Source organism: Augochlora pura, chromosome 4, assembly GCF_028453695.1.
Source record: "Augochlora pura isolate Apur16 chromosome 4, APUR_v2.2.1, whole genome shotgun sequence".
Classification (NCBI taxonomy): Eukaryota; Metazoa; Arthropoda; class Insecta; order Hymenoptera; family Halictidae; genus Augochlora; species Augochlora pura.
The window spans coordinates 1,639,278-1,657,675 of NC_135775.1; the positions used below are offsets into that span (position 1 = coordinate 1,639,278).

Here is an 18,398-nt window from a genome sequence, read left to right on the forward strand (position 1 = left end):
TCCCGTCGGCGTTGGCCGGCTCGCTTTCCCCTCCCCTTCATTTCGCCCCGCGGAGCCTTCGTGGAAAATGCGCAATCGTTGCTAATCGTCCCGCGAGAGAGAAGCGAAATCGAGAACGGCTGCGCGGACACGCGCGAATATCCCCATGGACGACCGGCGGGGCCGCGATCGTCTTGAAAACGTTTCGAGGTATTTTTCCGATAAAACGTGCAAACAACCGGGAGAAGAGAATCGCAGCTGGCCGACTGCGTCGCGATACCGCGACGCGGCATTGCCAGTGCTAATGCACCGAGGTCACCAGGAAGCCGCTATCTAAGGCACACGCGGTTGCGAGAGCCCGATATCGCTCGCGCTCTTTCTTCGTAGCGAACAGCTGGTCGAGCTGAGTCAGTGGTACGGCCTTGATTGCGCCGTAGCGGAAGATCGGTCTTGCTTTCGTCGCTGCGCGGGGCGACGCGGGACGACGCGGGACGACGACTCGGATCCGTGATGCTCGCTGGCTCGGACACAGCGCGCGCACCGTACACACACACGTACGTGTTCGCGCGCGCGCGCGACGACGACGCGTCCTCACGCGGTGCACAGTAGTCGAGCGATGGAACGAATAGCGAGAGATCAATATTTTTCTACACCTTTTTTTATAACGTAATCGTAATCTAGTGTCTTTATTCGAATGTAAACAATTGGAAAAGAAATAACCCTCAATGTCCAGGAAATATATTAGTATGGATAGCGATTCCTCCCTTCTGTTTCCTCAAGAATTTGTTATATCGACGTGTTTTCAGCAACGGTTTATGCAAAGTTTACCGCAATAAATCTGAATATGAATGGATTATTCAATCGATCGCATTAAACACTTGTTATTTTGATTGTTAAATGGTTGAATTTTTTATCGACTCGAAGTTACATGTCCGTCGTTGACCTAATGTATAAGTTTTTTCAAGTTAAAATAGTTAAGTCGAAAATTAATTACTTTACAAGATCTGATCTTTGAATCACTGTGCGCGCGTAGAACCATCGTTCTCACCGGAGTCCGTCAGAATCGTATCGGTCTCGTATACCCGCCGATTTTCACGACTCTCCCGGCGACTCTTTCTCCCAGAATCGCTTGCCCCGTCCGATTTTATTCTCATCGCGTCCATTATCAACGCGCGATAGAAAACGAACTCCGGCCGTTCCCGGGTCGGTCCGGTCCGGTTTCCGATCGCGTCATCCGTATCGCTGCGACACGAGAGATTTTGCAACGCTTCTGCAACTCGGTCCGTGTACCGTGCCGATCCCCGCGCGCTCCTCCCGGAATTTCTTTCTTCCGTCGATCGGTTTTGTACGGTCGCCGTTCGCGGATCCCGCGCCCGTGTTCCATCGCGACTTATCGGGATTGCTCGTAACGCGATCCAACGCGAGCCGCAGATAGCTTGTTCCAAGAAGATTATCGGCCCGCTCTCGAGCTTCAGCCCCGGAACGTGCGCGACTCCGTGACACCTTATCGATCCTTCGTTCGAAGCTGTTCCGTAGATCTCAGCATCGCGTTTCGCTCGCTCTGAATTACACGGCCGGGTTTGCACGCCGTCCAATTCCGCGAATCGGCCCGAGTCTGCCAGACCGGTGACGATGCCAAAAGTCGGCAGATGTCGAAAGCCGATAGTCGAAAGCTGAAAACCGAAAGTCGAATGATGAAAACCGAAAATTGAAAGCCGTTAGCTGAAAGTCGAATAGCAAAAGATGAAGTACATATACAATGTATATTAATATGTATATAAATGATAAAATGTATACATACGCGTATATAAATGTATAGTCAATAAATGAAAGAGCCAGAGATCGATTTCGTTTCGATCTGGCGAAATAATATGCCCGATAAAGCTCGTGCGCAACGGTCGTTTTACAAGACAATAACGATCGTGGTGATTCACGGTGACCGATAAAGATGGATACACCGTAACTGCGCCTCGTACTTTGCCCTTGCTGTTATTCGAGCAAACGTCATTCCCGATGAAACGATCGCATCGTACATATGTGTATCTCGTCCACTGATTGCCAGCCTTTTGCCTGCTTCGTTCCTACCTATTACTATTCCAGAATTTTCGGCACGATCCCGATGTCCGACTCTCGACCGTGCAAGACACATAACCTGCGATCTCGCCCCGAATCCGCGCGAACGATCCCGAGCAAATCCCGAATACGAAGGAACCGCGCGAAGTTGTCCGAAGTTGGCCGAAGACAGATCGTATCGTTAATCTCTCAACAGGACTTAATAACAAATCCTCCGATTTGATCCAACATGCATTATTTAACATAATCTCGCAACGCTGTTAAAGAGTTGCGGTTGTTTTATTTAAAAAAGATCTGATTTGGTTTACTTCAACTCCGTAGTAAGTTGTTCTAATCCTCGGTATTCTTTATTTACTTTCTGTAACCTAACCCCTCTGAAAATTCTTTTTCAGACTTGACAGTGTTTCTATTTTATATAACCTGTAGCATTTTATACATTATGGACATGAATGTTGCGACTCGTGCAACAGTTGACAGGTCTCAACAATTTTTTAACTGTAAGTCAATTTGGTAAGAATTATTTTGTTAAGAATTATTTTATTTTTTAGAGTCGCCAGTCAACCGTGAAGGATTAATGGTTAACTGCCTGTATGTATTCAATAAATAGGTAATAATTTATTTGTTATTCTACGTATTCTAATAGAAAAACCGTTCGTTATAGGAGGGTGCGATAAAAGGAGATTTGACACAGGAATCGAGCGAGTACGAACAAAGAAGAAATTCCGGATCGTTCGGCTATTCGAGGATTCGAGGTTCCCAAGGGTCCGAGGATGCGAGAATTCTCGATCACGTCGATCTCGAGTACAGGGTCACCGAGATTCTTTGCTGGCTCGCGGGGCTTCCGCCGTGCGCGCGCAACTTCCTGATCGTGAAAGAGACACGCTCACTGCCGGCACTCGGCGAGGTCTCCTCGCGTATATGGCTTTCGCTGGGGTTCGCTTTGTAGAGCGGTGCGGCGCGGCGAGAGCCCGGCAGAGGGGTGCAGGGGGGGGGGGACGCGGGAGGCTATTGGCGAGACGCGAGGCGCGACGTGGTCGTGAATCACTGCTCCCCGTGAGTCACCGTGCTTCGACGGAGGTGCAAAGTATCGCGGTTGATACGCTGGCAAACGGCCGTCGGGCCAACACGTCTCTCCTCTTCCGAGTAGATTCGGTTCGAACACGATCGCGCGGATCGTTCGTTTCGGTGCGAAACGCTTCGCGTGCACTCGGAAAAGAAACAACGAATCGGCGAACACCGGCTGTCGATCGGCGATGGGCGATCATCGGCCAAACGATGCGATGCCGATGGGCCGAACACTGTGTTGCGAGAGGTATCCGGCTGCCGTCTGCTGCTCGCCGCTTGCCTGCTGACGGCTGCCAAGCCAGGCACCGACCATCGCGTACCACCCTCGCACTCTTCGCCTACTATCGCGCTCACGCTCGCACTCGCGTTCGCACCCGCACCCCTATCCACTTTCCAGTCGGCCTTTCTCTCGCGATTTGAAGCTTTCGATCGGGATCACCGAGCCGATCGCTCGAACCGTTTATCCCGGCACGATTTATTTATTTATTCAATATACACGGAGCATTTCTCGTTGGTTGCAAAATTAAAAAAAAGATTCTTTTAAAATTCAGAAGTCCAAAGTTCAATGATCAACATTTAATGTTCTATATATTCAACAGGACAGGACGACAGGATCGATACGGCATACGAAACGCGCGATCAAGAGCCGCGTGCAAAATCTCGAGGCAAACACGGTAGACCGCTCGTAGTACAGCGTACGGTAACGCGTTTTCCCATGCAAAAGGGAAACCGTTTCTCCGAGGAGAAGCTGCTACAGCTGGAAGAAGAGAAGGGAACGAGATCCGCGTACCAAGAAAGAGTGGGACACGAGCATATCGGAGACGAACAGATGCGGGTGCCGGCGGACGAAGCGAGAGAGGAGAGCGAAAAACCTTGAGGCTAGCCGGGTGGTATGGCCTCGACTTCCCTCCTCAAAGACCTTCGTCTTGTTCGTCTTTCCGTTCAAATGTTCAAAGGCAAAGCGCTTCGACAGAGCGGATGCTTTTTCAATCGCTTTCGTTCGTAATTCGAATGTGAAGAAATAACGGGGCATCGTATGTCGCAAATCGATACACTTTTCGAGACGATAAAGAGGTAATTATTGTTGGATAAATCTTGATAGGGCTTGACGGAGTTTTGCAGAGCTTGGTAGAGCTTGACAGATTTTTACAGAGCTTGATAGAACTTGATAGAGCTTAACAATGTTCTTAAAGTTATCGATCGTGCTGTAACAAAAACCTGCCGGATCGCTTAATAAAAAAAACAACAGTATACACTTAATTTATACAATTATTGCTGCCGTAGACTGCGCTGCGGAATTCCTCGGCTAAAAGAGAGCGTTTCCTAAGAGACTGCGTTGGAACACGCTTACATGCATACGCATATATGAACCGAAGTTTTGAAGGAGATCTGACGAAAGGAACATCTTCTAAGCGAATTTTCATCGAGTAAAAGATATACGTATATAACATCGGTTAGTGAAATCGTTCGACGTGCCCGGCGTGAGTCGGCGCGAAGCGAACTCGATCGCCAACGCGATTCCGCTCGGAGTCGAATGTTTTGGGTTCGCATACTCGCGGCGGCTCTCGCAGGGGGATATACGTACCCGAGGACCGTGAACGTGTACACGAAATCGGGCGAGCCCTGCGCGAGGTTTCGAACGTTGAACATTTTCTTCGCGGAATCGCGAATAAGTAGGTCGCGCGTGCAACGTGCAACGCGACGCTACGCTCGCCGCTTGCTCGCTCGCGCAGCTTGCCGATTGCCGCGGCCTGCGAGCCCGAGAACAGCGATCGGAGAGCACGGGAGCCAATGTCGCAAGCTCTGACTAACGGTCGCAATTTTTCCTCGCGGGACTAGTCGCGCTATCGAGACACCGCGGCTATCGAGGCTATTCGTTTCAACATCGCGCACGCCCACGCTTCGCGTCGATACGCCGCGGACAAGATTGGATACGATACGCTTCGATTCGATTCTACTCGACTTGATTCGATTTGACTCGACTCAACTTGATTCGATTCGAGTCAAATCGTATCGGCTATTCGAAACGTCCAAGAATTGCACCGATCCAGAGAATTCGGAAGCGAACAGAGATCCCGGATCCTGAATCATGGATCATGGATCACGGTTCACGGTTCACGGACGCGCCGATTCACGCTGCACGGTAGATCGAACAACGCCGAGGACGACCGCGCGGCGAGGTGGCAAGGAAAGGAACGATGCTCCGTGTATGTAGAGTATATGTAAAGTATAATAATAATAATTATTTATTTATGTATACAGTGCACAATAAGAATGGCCGATACTGAATCGATTTCTACGAAGCGATTTTAAATTCTCTTCGCTTGAAAATCACCGTATATACTCTTCCTAAAACAAATGCCATTAAATGAATGGTTAAATTTTCTAAAAAGAAACTCGCCACTAATGCGTTCGAATTTTCCAGGAAGAATCGGTCGTCCCTAGTACACGGTATATAGAGCACACGCACAGCATAGAGCTCGCGCAGCGTTGGTAGAGGTACGCGACAACGCTCCTCCGGCGAACGTCAGGCGGAAACAAAGAAAAGACCGAAGAAGGATGAGAACGCGTACGAAGAACGAGTCGGGTTTACGACGTCCAACTTAAAACCGTCCGCGTGATTCATAGCGTTCGTCGCGCACCGCCGGTCGGGCAAGATCGTTCTCTCTTTCTCGGGCGACCGGTTTTGGCAGCGAGACTGCGCGCGATACACGTGTTTCCAATAAGCTTTTATCGACGAATAAATCAGTCGCGACCTTATCGCGAGATTACGATGTTTGCACGCGTCGAAACGAGCGCGATCCGTCGACGAATCGGCTCCACGCGGCTGCCCCCCCCGCGCCATTCCCCGACCTTTGGCCCCGCCGTACGCCGTTTTCCCATCGGCGCCGATTTCCATCACGGTTCCGTTCCCATCGGGCACGTTTTTCCTAATCCGACGCCGTCGCGGTCCGTCGGGTCGCGTCGGCGGCCCGACGGTGATCGATGACCGCGGGACACGGCGAGCGAGGCGAGCATGATGATCGATGATCGATACGGCCGGGCCGAAAAATTTCTTTTTCGAAAGGTCGGTCGCGGGCGGGCGGGCGGGACGCGCGCGGTGAGGCAGTGGTCTCCGGATTGCTATACGGCCGCAGGAAAAAACGAAAAGCCACGGTCCTCGTTCGCAAGAGACCGCGAGAGAGTCTTGGCCTCGAGAGCCTTCCACGAACGGAGATCGTTGGTCTCGCTGTTCTCGCGAGAGGAAATGCCGAGTCGCGTTGAACCCTGCCGCGAGATTCGAACTCGGGACCTTGGACTAACCATTGACCTCGATAGCTATACGCTACCTCGCGGTATGCAGCCACCAACATCCCCTACCCACGCTGCGCGAACACTTCGCGCCGACGACAACGCCGACGACGGCCGTTCCGTCCTCGGTTTTCTACGCTCCTCCGTTTCCCGAGCTATTTATTCTGCCGCGAAACGGACGCGCCGATCGAACAATGCTACCGCAGCTTTTCTTCCACTTTTCCTTCCTTCCTTCCTCCTTTCCTCGCATCTCTGCCTGCTCCTTGTCTTCCCGGCTTCGCGAACGCCGAGGACGGAAGAGCATTGGCCAACGCGAACACCACACGCGCGCCAGAGGTCCGAGTGAAAAACACCGAGCGATTACCGCTAGGTGGAGGACAGAGAGGCGCGGGGAACGGCGACGGGTCTCCCGAGTTGTCAGCGAGGGAGTCACACAGCCTGGCGATGGCGGTGACGGCGGCGCTAGCGGTGGTACGTCGCGACTGCGACAGCGAATACGGCTGCGACGGTGGTCACGCCGCGGCGGCGTGGGGCGAGGGGAGCCCGCCCGAACACGCTCGCGCGCGCGATGTAAACAGTGCACGGTTGTTGGCAGCCAGTCCTGCAGTCGGATGGGTGCAACGCCACCGCGGACCTTGAGCGATTATTTTACGACGGAACTCGGCACCGTTGCTCTGTCCTCGCAAAAGCGGCTGCGTTTCGCATTTCTCGTTCGCCCATGATCCTCCGACCGTTTACGAACGAGTGTCGGAACTGCGAGCAGATTCTGCCGAAAGTATTCCGGCGAGACACTGTGTCCTCTTCTCCTAGGAAAAGTCATGGATCGGGGGCATCGAGTAACCAAAACGCGTCGCGAAATGAGAGATTAAAAATTCTAGGGAATTTTACAGCAAGCCGGGTGGTTAACGCGTCTCTTGTCACGTGATTAACGCGTTCAGAAAATATTTTACAAGCTTGGAATCGAAGCAATAATCTTCGCCGGAAGAATGGGTAATATCGAGTTTGTCTAATTATGGTATGCTTTTATTAATACGATAAGTAATAAATACGTGTCATATATACATTTTTAAAGCATCGATTGGCCAGGTTGAAGGGTCGGGTGAGAACAATGTAGTACTTTTAATATAGTAAGTAGCTTAAAGGAACAATGAGGTTGGTTTTTGATTCCTATTTGTTGTAAATGGTGAAGGCAATTCTTACTTTGTATAAAAATGTCGCAGGCTAATAACAACACCATAGGCTAACAGCGTGGATCTTCGTTACAGCGCTGAGAGGGGCGTCAAATTTCAATTTCGAAAATTACGATGCTCTCCAATTTACATCGCGTAAAAAAGAGGTTATGTGCCTGTTGGCAATATTTACAACAAGAAAATAAGATATTTCGTTCACGTATAAATCTTATGAGCTTATAAATAAAAATTGTAATGTTCACAATATGTAATCCATAGGATCGTAATGCGAGAGGAGCAGTGGCGTAGCCTCGAACGCCCCTAATTGGAAAAGTCAACAGTCGAGTTCAAGAGAAAGAGAGACGGAGAGAGGGGGGGGAAGGTATTCGAACACAGTGTTTTGTCGTTTTTAAATATTTTTTAATAAGTTCGATAAAAAAATTATATAAATCGAATACTTGATAACAAGATAATAAGTATTATAAACAAAAGGCTAAATACAAATGTACAGTCGTTACGAGTATGAACTTGTTAGGGCGCGAATTAATTCCACTATCTTGTATAAAGGAATCTTAACGTCTACGAGATACATATACATTAATAGCTCGGGACACATGGTCGCTCGGTTCTTCACCGAAAAAAAAGATAACTGTTTCAAACGCTCGTCTTTCGATGCCTGCTGGACAATATATGTATACAAGTTCGGAGCTTGCGCGCGGGAGCACCGTTTCGCTGAAAAATGTACCCGTACACGATCGAAGGCCTGCGGCGGGAAACGCCGCGCGCGAGATACGACGGCGCGACGGCGGTGTAACGGTTGAGAGGAGGAGGCGAAGATTCTCGGGGGATCGTGGCGTGTGTTACACGGGAGGAGACGATCTTGGAAACGAGACGATTTTAAGCGAGCGTTCAACGACGATCGACCAAAGGCACCGGCGGCGCGCGCGCGGGGCTTGCTATATATCCGTGAAAAAATATTGCTCGACTTTTCCGTTGGTCGTCTCGACGAACGGGAAAGCGTTCGTTCGCTTCGTGTATACAAAATCGCGTCCGAAAAAATATAGTTTGATTTGTACGAACGATAAACGTCGCGTTCCTTGTCTCTCGTACTTGCGCGCGGTCTCGGTTTCCCGTACCTCCTCCGCAACTGTCCCCCGGCTTGGAAGCAGAAATGAACGACTCGGACAGAGCAGATACGATTATTGCTGATAACCAACAACTGCAAAAAAACGATCGATCGTACCTCCTCTACCCGAGTCGTCCGGTTTAGTTTAATAACTGCCGAGGAACAATTCGGAAGAATTTTACTGTACTTCGCGCGGTGTCACGCGTATTTCATATTGCACTTTGGTGTGTTTCGTTTACTTCTAGAGTTTATTTCTAGCTCAGACCTACAGAAGAAATTACCAATCTACAGAGTCTCTCTTCTCTCGGACACGCGACGTTTTGCCGTTCGATTTTCTGCAGCAAGTATTAATCGCGTTACTCGCGTCCGTCGAGCCGAACAAAATAAATCGATCAATGCCAAAAGATCGCGCCTCCGAGAAGGTTTTGTCGGGACAGTCGATATGCTTCGAAACTCGTGCGCCAGAAATATTTCAGAGGAAGCTCGTCGACGAACGCGCCGAACCGCGTGGATACGTCCTGTTCCGTTTCGTATTACACAATAATGTACGTACCTATACGTCGGAGTATGGTCGCTCGATCGATCGATCGAGCACGCGCGACTTCGAGCACAACAACACTCTTTCGCGTAATCTTCGAAAAAACAACGATAAATCATCATCATCATCATCGATCGATCCGTCGACGGACAGATCCTCCGTCGATCGACAAATATTCACAGCCTATTAGTCGCAAGGGGGTTTTCACTACTTTGGTTCTCGGTGCGGTGCTTTGCTGTTGGTCCGTTCGAACGTGTTCGGAAACCGTCGATTAAGTCCGGTGGATACAAAACGTGGCCGTGTGTGTTCTCTCCTCGCGCGGTATGTACGGTGTCTCGTTGAAAGGGACGAGGGGCAGAAGTCATGGATGAACCGAGCCAGGATCAAGTGGAACCGCGACTTCGCAGTTTCGCTTTCGAAAATGGAATTTTGAGCGACGAGAAACGAGAACGATACAAACTCGCGACATTGAAGCGTGGAGCCACTCTCGCGGTCGAAACGGACAAAAAAAACAAGAGAAAGGAGCGCATCGATGCGAACGTTTCGAAGCTAACTGGCAGTGCGACCGCGTAGCTTGCTTCGCGGCGGATGATGCGTGTGTGTCATCCGTGTTTTACAGCTCGGTCTTCGACGAAGAACAACCGTGTGCGACCTCCGCGCATCACAAACGTTACGTGTAACAACTAGTTTAAGGTTTAAGGTTTACAATTTAAAGGTAAAAAGAAAGATGAGATCAAACGTTTGATATATACGTAGACACGTTCGTTTTTTTTTCGGCGTATGTCGGGGCTTCCGCGGACAAAGAGATCGTGGTGGGGTTCGACGATAACATTGGGAGATCGAACGGGGGAACCGAGCGGTAGGCGCTGTCACGTGCCGCAGATATTCAGTCGTATCATATATGTTCGTGCCGCGTTTCCTGTTCCCATTTTCTTTTCTTTTTCAAACGTCCGTGCACAGATAATTTTCGGACGATTTCCTTTCCTTTAAGAATAAACCTTCGTAACAATACAACCGAGTATGCTCGACACGACAATATTAACTTTTTTTAAATAATACCTATTATGCAATCAAGTAACGATATCTATATTTTGGATCTTAATAGACCCGAGAGTCTAGCCATCAGAAAGTCACCACTTCGCACTCTAGGGCTTCGGACTAGAGCCACTTAAAATTTATCTTCGCTGTCGCCGTGGCGCAGCACTTGAACTTGAAAATAAATATTAACCTTTCAAAGTCGATGCTATTTTTACTCTAACTCAAAAACACTTTTCGGTACATGAAATAATACTTACGCATATTAAGTATATTATAAGTAATTATAGTTATGCGTGAGCAATTTAGTGAAAATAACCAAATTTTATGATCTGAAAAATTTGATTGGAACACCATAAATAATCTTCAGTGGCGCCTCAGAGCCATCGTTCGAGTGCCAAGGGTGACAACATAAAGAATTGTTAGAGATACGATTATTTGTAAATGGTTGAACGCGTGAGAAAAAGGACATACTCGCGGCACGAAATTACGATACGATGCGACGGGCGTTTGACAATATTCACGTTACCGACTTCCGCTTTTCTCCCGGTGGTCCACTGTTCGATCCGCGACGCACCGGTCGCTGGATTTTCTCGATTACCGGACGTGCGCTTGGTCTGGTCAACAACACCATCCTTCTTTCCCGTGCGCTTTCGTTCCATGAATGCTTCCTCGCGCGCATGCATACAACCGATGCGCGCACGCGGCGGTCCCTGCACGTCTGTATACATGTATAGCTTATGTATAAAGTGCGTACGTATACGTATATATATTACTACACATGCATCTACGGATATTCACATGATAGAACGATTGGTCAAGTGTTTATCAGTGATCAGTGATCGTTGATCGTTCGTTGAACGGCCATTATCGTAAGCTTAAATTATACAGAGTAGAAAAAAGAGAACGGTAATCCTAATATGCTACAGTAGATGTACAAAGAGACTCGGGTGGCGTGCCCCCGAATCTGAACCGGTCGACCAACACACGTCCCTCGTCACCGATGGTCGTCGAAGCGACCCATCGGAATCAACCAAAGCAAACCTCTCGCCGAAATTCGAGATTGTTTATTCCGTGCGCGACTGGCGACCGTCGCGATTGAGACGAGTATCCAAATTCGAAATGGAGTATGCGAAGGTCGTGGGAGAGCGTGTACGCCCATGTCCTCAGAAGCTGACCCAGTCGCTGCCGACGCCGATCGTCGACAGCATGTCTGTGACGTCCGGCGTGCAGGAAAACTCGAAATGGGATCCGCTGCTCGAACTGGCGGTCTCGAAGGTATCCAAGTCGGTGGTAATCGTTTCCATGTCGAGATCGATCTTGAAATCGGACGGTTGTATTTGCAGGAGGTCCGTCAACGAGTACAGGTCCGCCAAGCTCGGATTGTTCTGGGACTCCTCGAGCTTGATCAGGGTGGCGGTGGCGGCGGCGACGGGGCTCGCGGCGTCGGTCGGGCAGCCGTCGTCCATGGATACGTCGGTGGACAGGCCGTTGGTCAGGCCGCGCGTCGACGACGTCGTCGTCGTTGTCGTCGTCGTCGAGGACAGTGACGCGTTCCTCGACATGGAGACGAGACCGAGGGGTACCGTGGTCTTGGCCGTGGCCACGGAGTTCGCGAGGGACAGGGAGGACGCGGGGATCGACACAGGCACCACCGACACAGGCACAGAGAGCGAACAAGTGGACGCGTGGTCCGAGTCGTCTAGCGAGGCCGGCGACAGCACTTCCGCGTCCGCGTCCGGCTCCGTATCCACGTCCATTTCCATCTTCATGTCCATGTCCATCTCCATGTCCGTTTCGAGATCGGCCGGCTCCTCTTTTACCAAGAAGTTCCGGCCAAGATGGCAGGAGGTACGGCTGCGGTAGCCCCGTTCCGCGATCAGGCTGGTCATCTCGTCGACGGAGGAGGGGAAGGCGATCGTCGCGGCGCTGGCCAGGCTCGGGCCCACCGCGCGGCCGACCGACGAGAGGAGTCGGTCTTTCGGCTCGAACTTCGCCTCGTACTCCACCTCTAGGCTATCCTCTCGCTTGATCTCGACGCCGATCTCGCCGGAGGAGCTCGAACTGGACGCGACGGCGGAGGAAGCAGCGGAGGTGGAGGCGACGCCGGACGCCAGTCGCACCGACGAGCCGCAATCGAGGAAATTGTCTTCGTAGAAGCTGGCCGACTCCGGGGAATCGGGCGCGACGCAGGAAGGACTGCTCGGTATCTTGGCGGTGACGATCGGAGGGGTAGGAGTGTAGTCGAGCGGAGGTCGCTTGTCCAGCGCCAATCTGACCTTCAATCGAGAAACTTGCTTGCTACCATTCGATTGCGGTTGCAATCTCTTGACCGTCGCGCCGACCAGCATGCCGGTCGTGCCGCCTGTGCCACCGGTACCGCCACCACCGCCGCTCGTTTGCATGTTGTTGTTGGTGTCGTTCCGCGTCTGTCCCAGTCCTTTCGTCACGGACAAGCCCAGGCTCGACGGCGCGACGCCGCTCGAGATCGGCGACGATGATTTCCTCGACTTCTTTCCCCCTTCCTTGATCTTCGGGCTCGCGGCCGCACTCGGCTTCGACGTTTTCTTTCGCGGCCGGTACTTGTAATCTGGGTATTCGACCATGTGCAGCTGCCGCAGCCTCTCCGCCTCCTCGATGAACGGCCGCCTCTCCGCCTCGTCCAGTGTTTTCCATCGCCTACCCAAACGCTTGCTGATCTCAGCGTTGTGCATGTCCGGCTGGATCTCGCAGATTTTTCGCCGCTCGATCTGCGACCACACCATGAACGCGTTCATCGGCCTTTTTATGTGGTTCGGGTTGTTCTTCTTCGTCTGCAACAGAGCAACGCATAACTTGGAATTTAATTTTCTTGAACACAACTCAATTCTTTGCAACGGCGGGGCTAAATGCAAATAACAATATGCGGAATCTGCGAATCGTTTCCTTCCGATGATTCTCCGCGATTCCACGACCGTAGAACGAAACGATTACCGGCGATTTTATTTACTTGTGACTTGAATCAAAGTTTTCTCATTTTACTGTTCTGCGAGGTTTGGATACCGTTCCATGATGAATATACTTAAAAGAAAAAGTTTCTGACAATTATAAAGAAAAAGTTCGAGACAAGAAGTCCGGATAAAAATGGTAAAATATAAGAACAAGACCTCACAGTATTATTATTAGCATATGTGGAGGTCATCGAGACAATAACGTAAATATAACAATGCAAACGAAGGAAGCGGTCAATTTTGACCGCGGTCAGTTCACGGTATTGATACTGACTCGAGTAGTACATCTGGAACGGCTGCCGCAGCCTTATCATACCAATTTAAGGAATTGCGGTTGCCTTATTTAACCTAACCTCTATATTTTCTACTTTTTGTATGTTTTTCTTTGTAATTTTACAACTGATGGACAACTTCCTCTATATATTCAACATATAAATAAATAAATTATGCTTTTCGATCTCGATCGCTCTCCGACGGAAGGGTGCAGCGACGATAATCTAATCAATCGATTCGTGCCTGCCGTTCCATTGCTATCCAACGCGTCTTACGCAGTTATTTTTAAATCGTGAATTTTAAGCAGATATTAGAAATGTTTGCAACTGTAATATAAAATTATGAAAGCATAAGTGGAATCTAATCATTATGTTATATTTCATTACTTTCCATTTCATCATTTCGATACTCGAATGATCGAAGACCGCGCGCGGAACTTTCGTATCGAGCATCGAATGAAAACTCTGAGCAATTCGAACGAGCAACGGAATCGGATGTGACGGGCCAGACCGATTGCGTTCGCGTCGCTCGGGCGCAGACGCGCGGACTCTGGCGGCGTAACGTTGCGCGAATTACAGCAGCCACGGTTTTCGCGGCGGTTATCCCATCTCGTGCTCGCAACAGGTGCAACGACGAGGTAACACGTCGATTCACCGAGTAGAAAGTGTTCGTTCGAGCGACTGAAATTGAACGGCGGCGGCGGTTGCGAAAAACGCGTTTCGCCTGACCTTCGGGAAGCGAAAGAGCAAATTACCGTTACGATTCCAACGGTCGGACACCTCGCGAGATATCGGAGGATCGTTAAAAATAGCCCCTACCCGCGCCGCGCGCGGCCGATCGAACATTTCGAAACCGGCGAAAGAAAGCGGACTCGTTCGCGGATCCGTCGCAACGCGTCCGACGCCGCCGTATGCCGCAAGAAATCGACTGCGAGGAGCCGCGAAGCGATCCACGGTGATCGACGATGATAGATAACGGCCGGTCGACGCGGGGGGAAATCCCTGAAAATTGTAATTTCGTTGTCGCGCGGATCGGGGGGAGAGGTCCCGGTAAAACCAGGCAGAATCGCGCGGAGATGGTAAACGCGAACGTCGAAATAGCCGCGAACAACGAACCAAGGACAAAAATAATCTCTTCTTCCGTTCGGCGATGCTTCGTCGTTACCAAAATAAACAGATCGGCGAAGACGCGCGTGGCGCGCAGAGGTTTGTCGGGCTTTCGTGAGCCTCAACGATTTCCACGATTTCCATGCACGGCGAGCGCATCCTCGCTGCTTCGCATTAACGCTAAACCACGATGGTAGAATGACCGGTTTCTTAAAATGATCAAAATAAAATTTTATAAAATCAGAGTAAATCGGACCCTTTTGGTTTCATAAAGTGGTGTATGCCAGTTAATTTTACCGTTTGGTAGGTTTAGCGTTAACGTCGATCGATCGTCTCCACGGTTGCAAAATCCCGGGGGAATATAGATTTTTATCTTCTCGCGTAACGAAGAATTTGGCGACTTAAATTTGAAGATAGTATAGTTACGCGTGGATGTAGCTATTCCCTACGTAGTTAATGTATCAAGGAAAGTGTTTTTGCCAAATTCTGTATATCGCGCAACAAGATAAAATTCATAATTAAATTTAGTATTTCGGGAATGGATTTTTCACTGGCGCAACGATCGAATCACTAATATTCCACGACGGGCCGCCGCGTCTCGCGATTCTCACCTATAGGAAACAGGCCCGCGACCGCTGCCGCGACCGTGGTCACAATATATTCGCCTTCGGGCGAAAAAGAAAAGATAAAAACAATAGCTACCTGCGTAGCATCGGAGTACGGCGTCGCTGAATTTTTATCCACGAGGAGCGATCCGAACATAGGTATCCCAGAACTGGTGGGACTGTCTTGCTGTTGCGGTACCATTTTCGGCGTTTTAATATTCGCGGAACTCCCGACGAACCACCTCACTTTATCACTGAACACTTCCGCGACGAGCCCAGGACGTTACTTCTCTCGTTTTGCCCAGTTTCGTACGGTTTCCGGCAGCGAGCAGACAGATCTCTTCGAAGATATTCCACCGCGAACGATGTCTCGGTATCGTTACGGGCTATCCGACCGTGAGCACGTTGTTCCTCGGGACGGTGATTCCTTGGCTCGACACCTTTTTGTTTTCTTTTCGTGACGTTCTTCCCTGCTCGATCTTGTCGGTCGCAATAACGTGGCTCGACTTTGTCTGCCTCGCATGGACAGCGAAACGAAAAAAAACTGTGAATGAAACACGGCTGATGATAACAGGGGTAAGACGGTGACAACTCATAGGCCGCGGCAACGACAACAGCGGCGGCAGCAGCAGCACAGGCAGCCAGCGCTAGCAGCGATAGCGGTGGTAGTAATGCTGGTAATGGCAGTGACAACGGCAGTGACAACGGCAGTGGTAAAAGGCAGTGGCAAAGGCAGTGGCAATGGCAGTAGGACGAGATCCAACGAAGCGAATGATGTGCGTGCTACGGGGGCAAACCTTCCTCGCTTCGCACGACGACGCGATAAAGACGGTAGAACCAGCTGCTCGGTCGCTGTACCAACGGGCCGACGACCAAAGATCCGGCGAGAGAGCCTACGATCGTCCGCCGTAGGCCGAATCGCGTTTGCGCGCCTACACGCTGCGCGTGCAAGCACCGGACTGTCGCGCGCGGTTTAATCCTCGGCGTAATCCGCGGGTCTATGCGCGTGGCCACGGACGCCTTCTATCGCGTACACAACACGGTTCCTCAAGATCCGACGATCGCTCGTCGATCACGAGATGTCATTATCGCTCGACGACGGTCACCGACACAACGACGCTCGCTCGCGGAGCGCTCACTCGCTACTAACTCGCCCTCTCGATCAACTGACTACCTCTATACTGCGCTCAGCTGAGACTCGGCCAGACACCACGTATCCCCACTGTCTCGCGTAAACACGCCGCTCGCCAGCCAATCCCAGACCGATACTTCCCCGTCGTCTCCTCGCCCCCGACAACCTTTCGCGCTCTTCTCTACTCTACTACGCTATGCTCTTTTCCTTTTCCCTTCTTCTCTTCTCTTTATACTCCTCTTCCCTTCACTTATTTTCTCTTCACTTCTCTTTACACTTCTTTTCTCTTCGGTTATTTCGTCTTCCCTTCCTCCCCCTCCGCTTATTTTCCCCTCGTTTCTCTCTTCTTTAACTCCTCTCCCCACCGCTCCTCTCTTCGCTTATTTCCTCTTCTCTTTCCTTCGCCTTGTTTTCTCTCCGTTTCGTCCTCTCTTTACTCTTCTCTTCTTCTCTCTTCACTTATATTTCCTCTACCCTTCATTTATTTTCCCATGTCTCTCTTCCTCGCTCCTCTCTTCTTTACTTCACTTTTCTTTTCTCTTTGCATCTCCTCTCTTCATCCCTTCTCTTTTCCATCCACCCTTTCCCCTCTCCTCGTCTATCTTTTGCCGTTCCTCTCACCGCCCGCCGTACTCACCCTCTATTTATCCCTCCTCCGCGTTCCCAGATCCCGCCGCACTCCGCTACACACCATCGCACACCGTCGCACTCTATCGCGTTCTGTCGCACTCCATCGCACTCCGCCGCATCCCATGACACACCACCGTCGATCACCCTCCGCGCGCGCGCGCGTCTACACACTCGCGGGACGCACGCACGTATAGTACAGCTGCTTCGCGTACCGCGTACAATGTAGAAGAAGAAAAGCAAAACGTCTCCGCGGCGACATGCAAACGATTACACTAAAAGGAAAGCGCACGTCGTAGATACATAATAAATAGCGTATGCATATACATATATTTACACGTACGCGTATGATACACGTGTACACGAGTAGAATTCGCGAGTCGTGCCAACTGTCAATCGTTCGTTCGCGTTTCGCCAGCTATCCCGTTTTGAATCTTTGTTGCGGGAAAAATCGTTGCCGCGTCACGGTCGGCATCGATCAATCGCTAACGATCAGCTACTATGAAGCAACTAAAATATGTTCTCTTTGCATCGGCAGTCGTTCAAGGTCATATTTAAATCGGTCTCTGCATCGACCCCCCACCTGTCCAACCTTGCTTCTTCCTGTCTCCTTCTCTTTCCCCTTCTGTCTCGTTCTCCCCCCCCCCCCGTCCCCTCCGCCGTCGCACGTTTCCCCCTACCGAATTTCGGACTCCCCTTTCTTCGTCGAATCACGAGCACGAAGTTATCCCGATATTCCAAGGATTTTATCGCGTTCCGCGATCGTCTGCGCGAGTATCTCGATCGTAATCTGTTGTTGCCAACGTCGACGTCGACGTCGATGCCGATGCCGATACAGATGCAGATGCCGAACCGGCCAATATCTTGTTTTTCGTACGACGAATCGAAAGATCCGCAACGGCTCCGAGAAAGAGCCGTGCCGCGGAGACCGATAGGAACATCGCGCGCATTCGGTTCAGCGAAATCCTCGTTTGTTGTTTATTTGCCGATCGTCAAGGACTGCCACACGGTCGAATTAAATAGAATCGTGCCGCGGCGGAGAGGACGGAATCAACGTTGTACACTGGATCGGTGGGTGCGGCTGTCGCCACTTAACCGGATGCTACCTGCAGCTCGAGAATACTAAACGCTCGCGGTCGATGCATTTATTTACGGCAGGAGTTTCCTAGGCGAAGCCGATCGTTCCGCGGTCGCCGCGACCTCGCAAACTCGCAACTCTCGGCGAGCTCCGTGGCTGGCTCCGTGGCTCCGTGTCCCGGAAAGACGCTCCTAGGAGCTTGCTTTGCTCTAGGCGAGCCGTTCCCTCTTCCTCGCCCTCCCACCTTTCGTTCCGCTCCCGTAAAGCTCTCGCTCGATCCGCCGATTAATCGGAAGAGCGGTCGCTGGAAC

The 18,398-nt window shown here is 50.8% G+C and overlaps 1 protein-coding gene across 1 annotated transcript; it reads right to left on the reverse strand.

The window, feature by feature from the left end:
* Window positions 1-7,985: 7,985 nt before the first annotated feature.
* LOC144468961 (uncharacterized) lies at window positions 7,986-16,658 on the reverse strand. The gene is made up of 3 exons (XM_078178787.1): window positions 16,048-16,658; window positions 15,348-15,794; window positions 7,986-13,089 (listed from the first exon to the last, which is right to left on the reverse strand). The coding sequence occupies exons 2-3, from the start codon at window positions 15,450-15,452 to the stop codon at window positions 11,443-11,445; spliced, it is 1,752 nt and encodes a 583-aa protein (XP_078034913.1). The 5' UTR covers window positions 15,453-15,794; window positions 16,048-16,658; the 3' UTR covers window positions 7,986-11,442.
* Window positions 16,659-18,398: the final 1,740 nt, after the last annotated feature.

Excerpts from the sequence above, each read along its gene's own strand:
- LOC144468961 (XM_078178787.1), bottom strand. The coding sequence starts at position 15,452 with ATGGTACCGCAACAGCAAGACAGTCCCACCAGTTCTGGGATACCTATG. Across the intron at positions 13,090-15,347 it reads CGTACTCCGATGCTACGCAG|ACGAAGAAGAACAACCCGAA; the intron begins GTAGCTATTGTT and ends GCTCTGTTGCAG.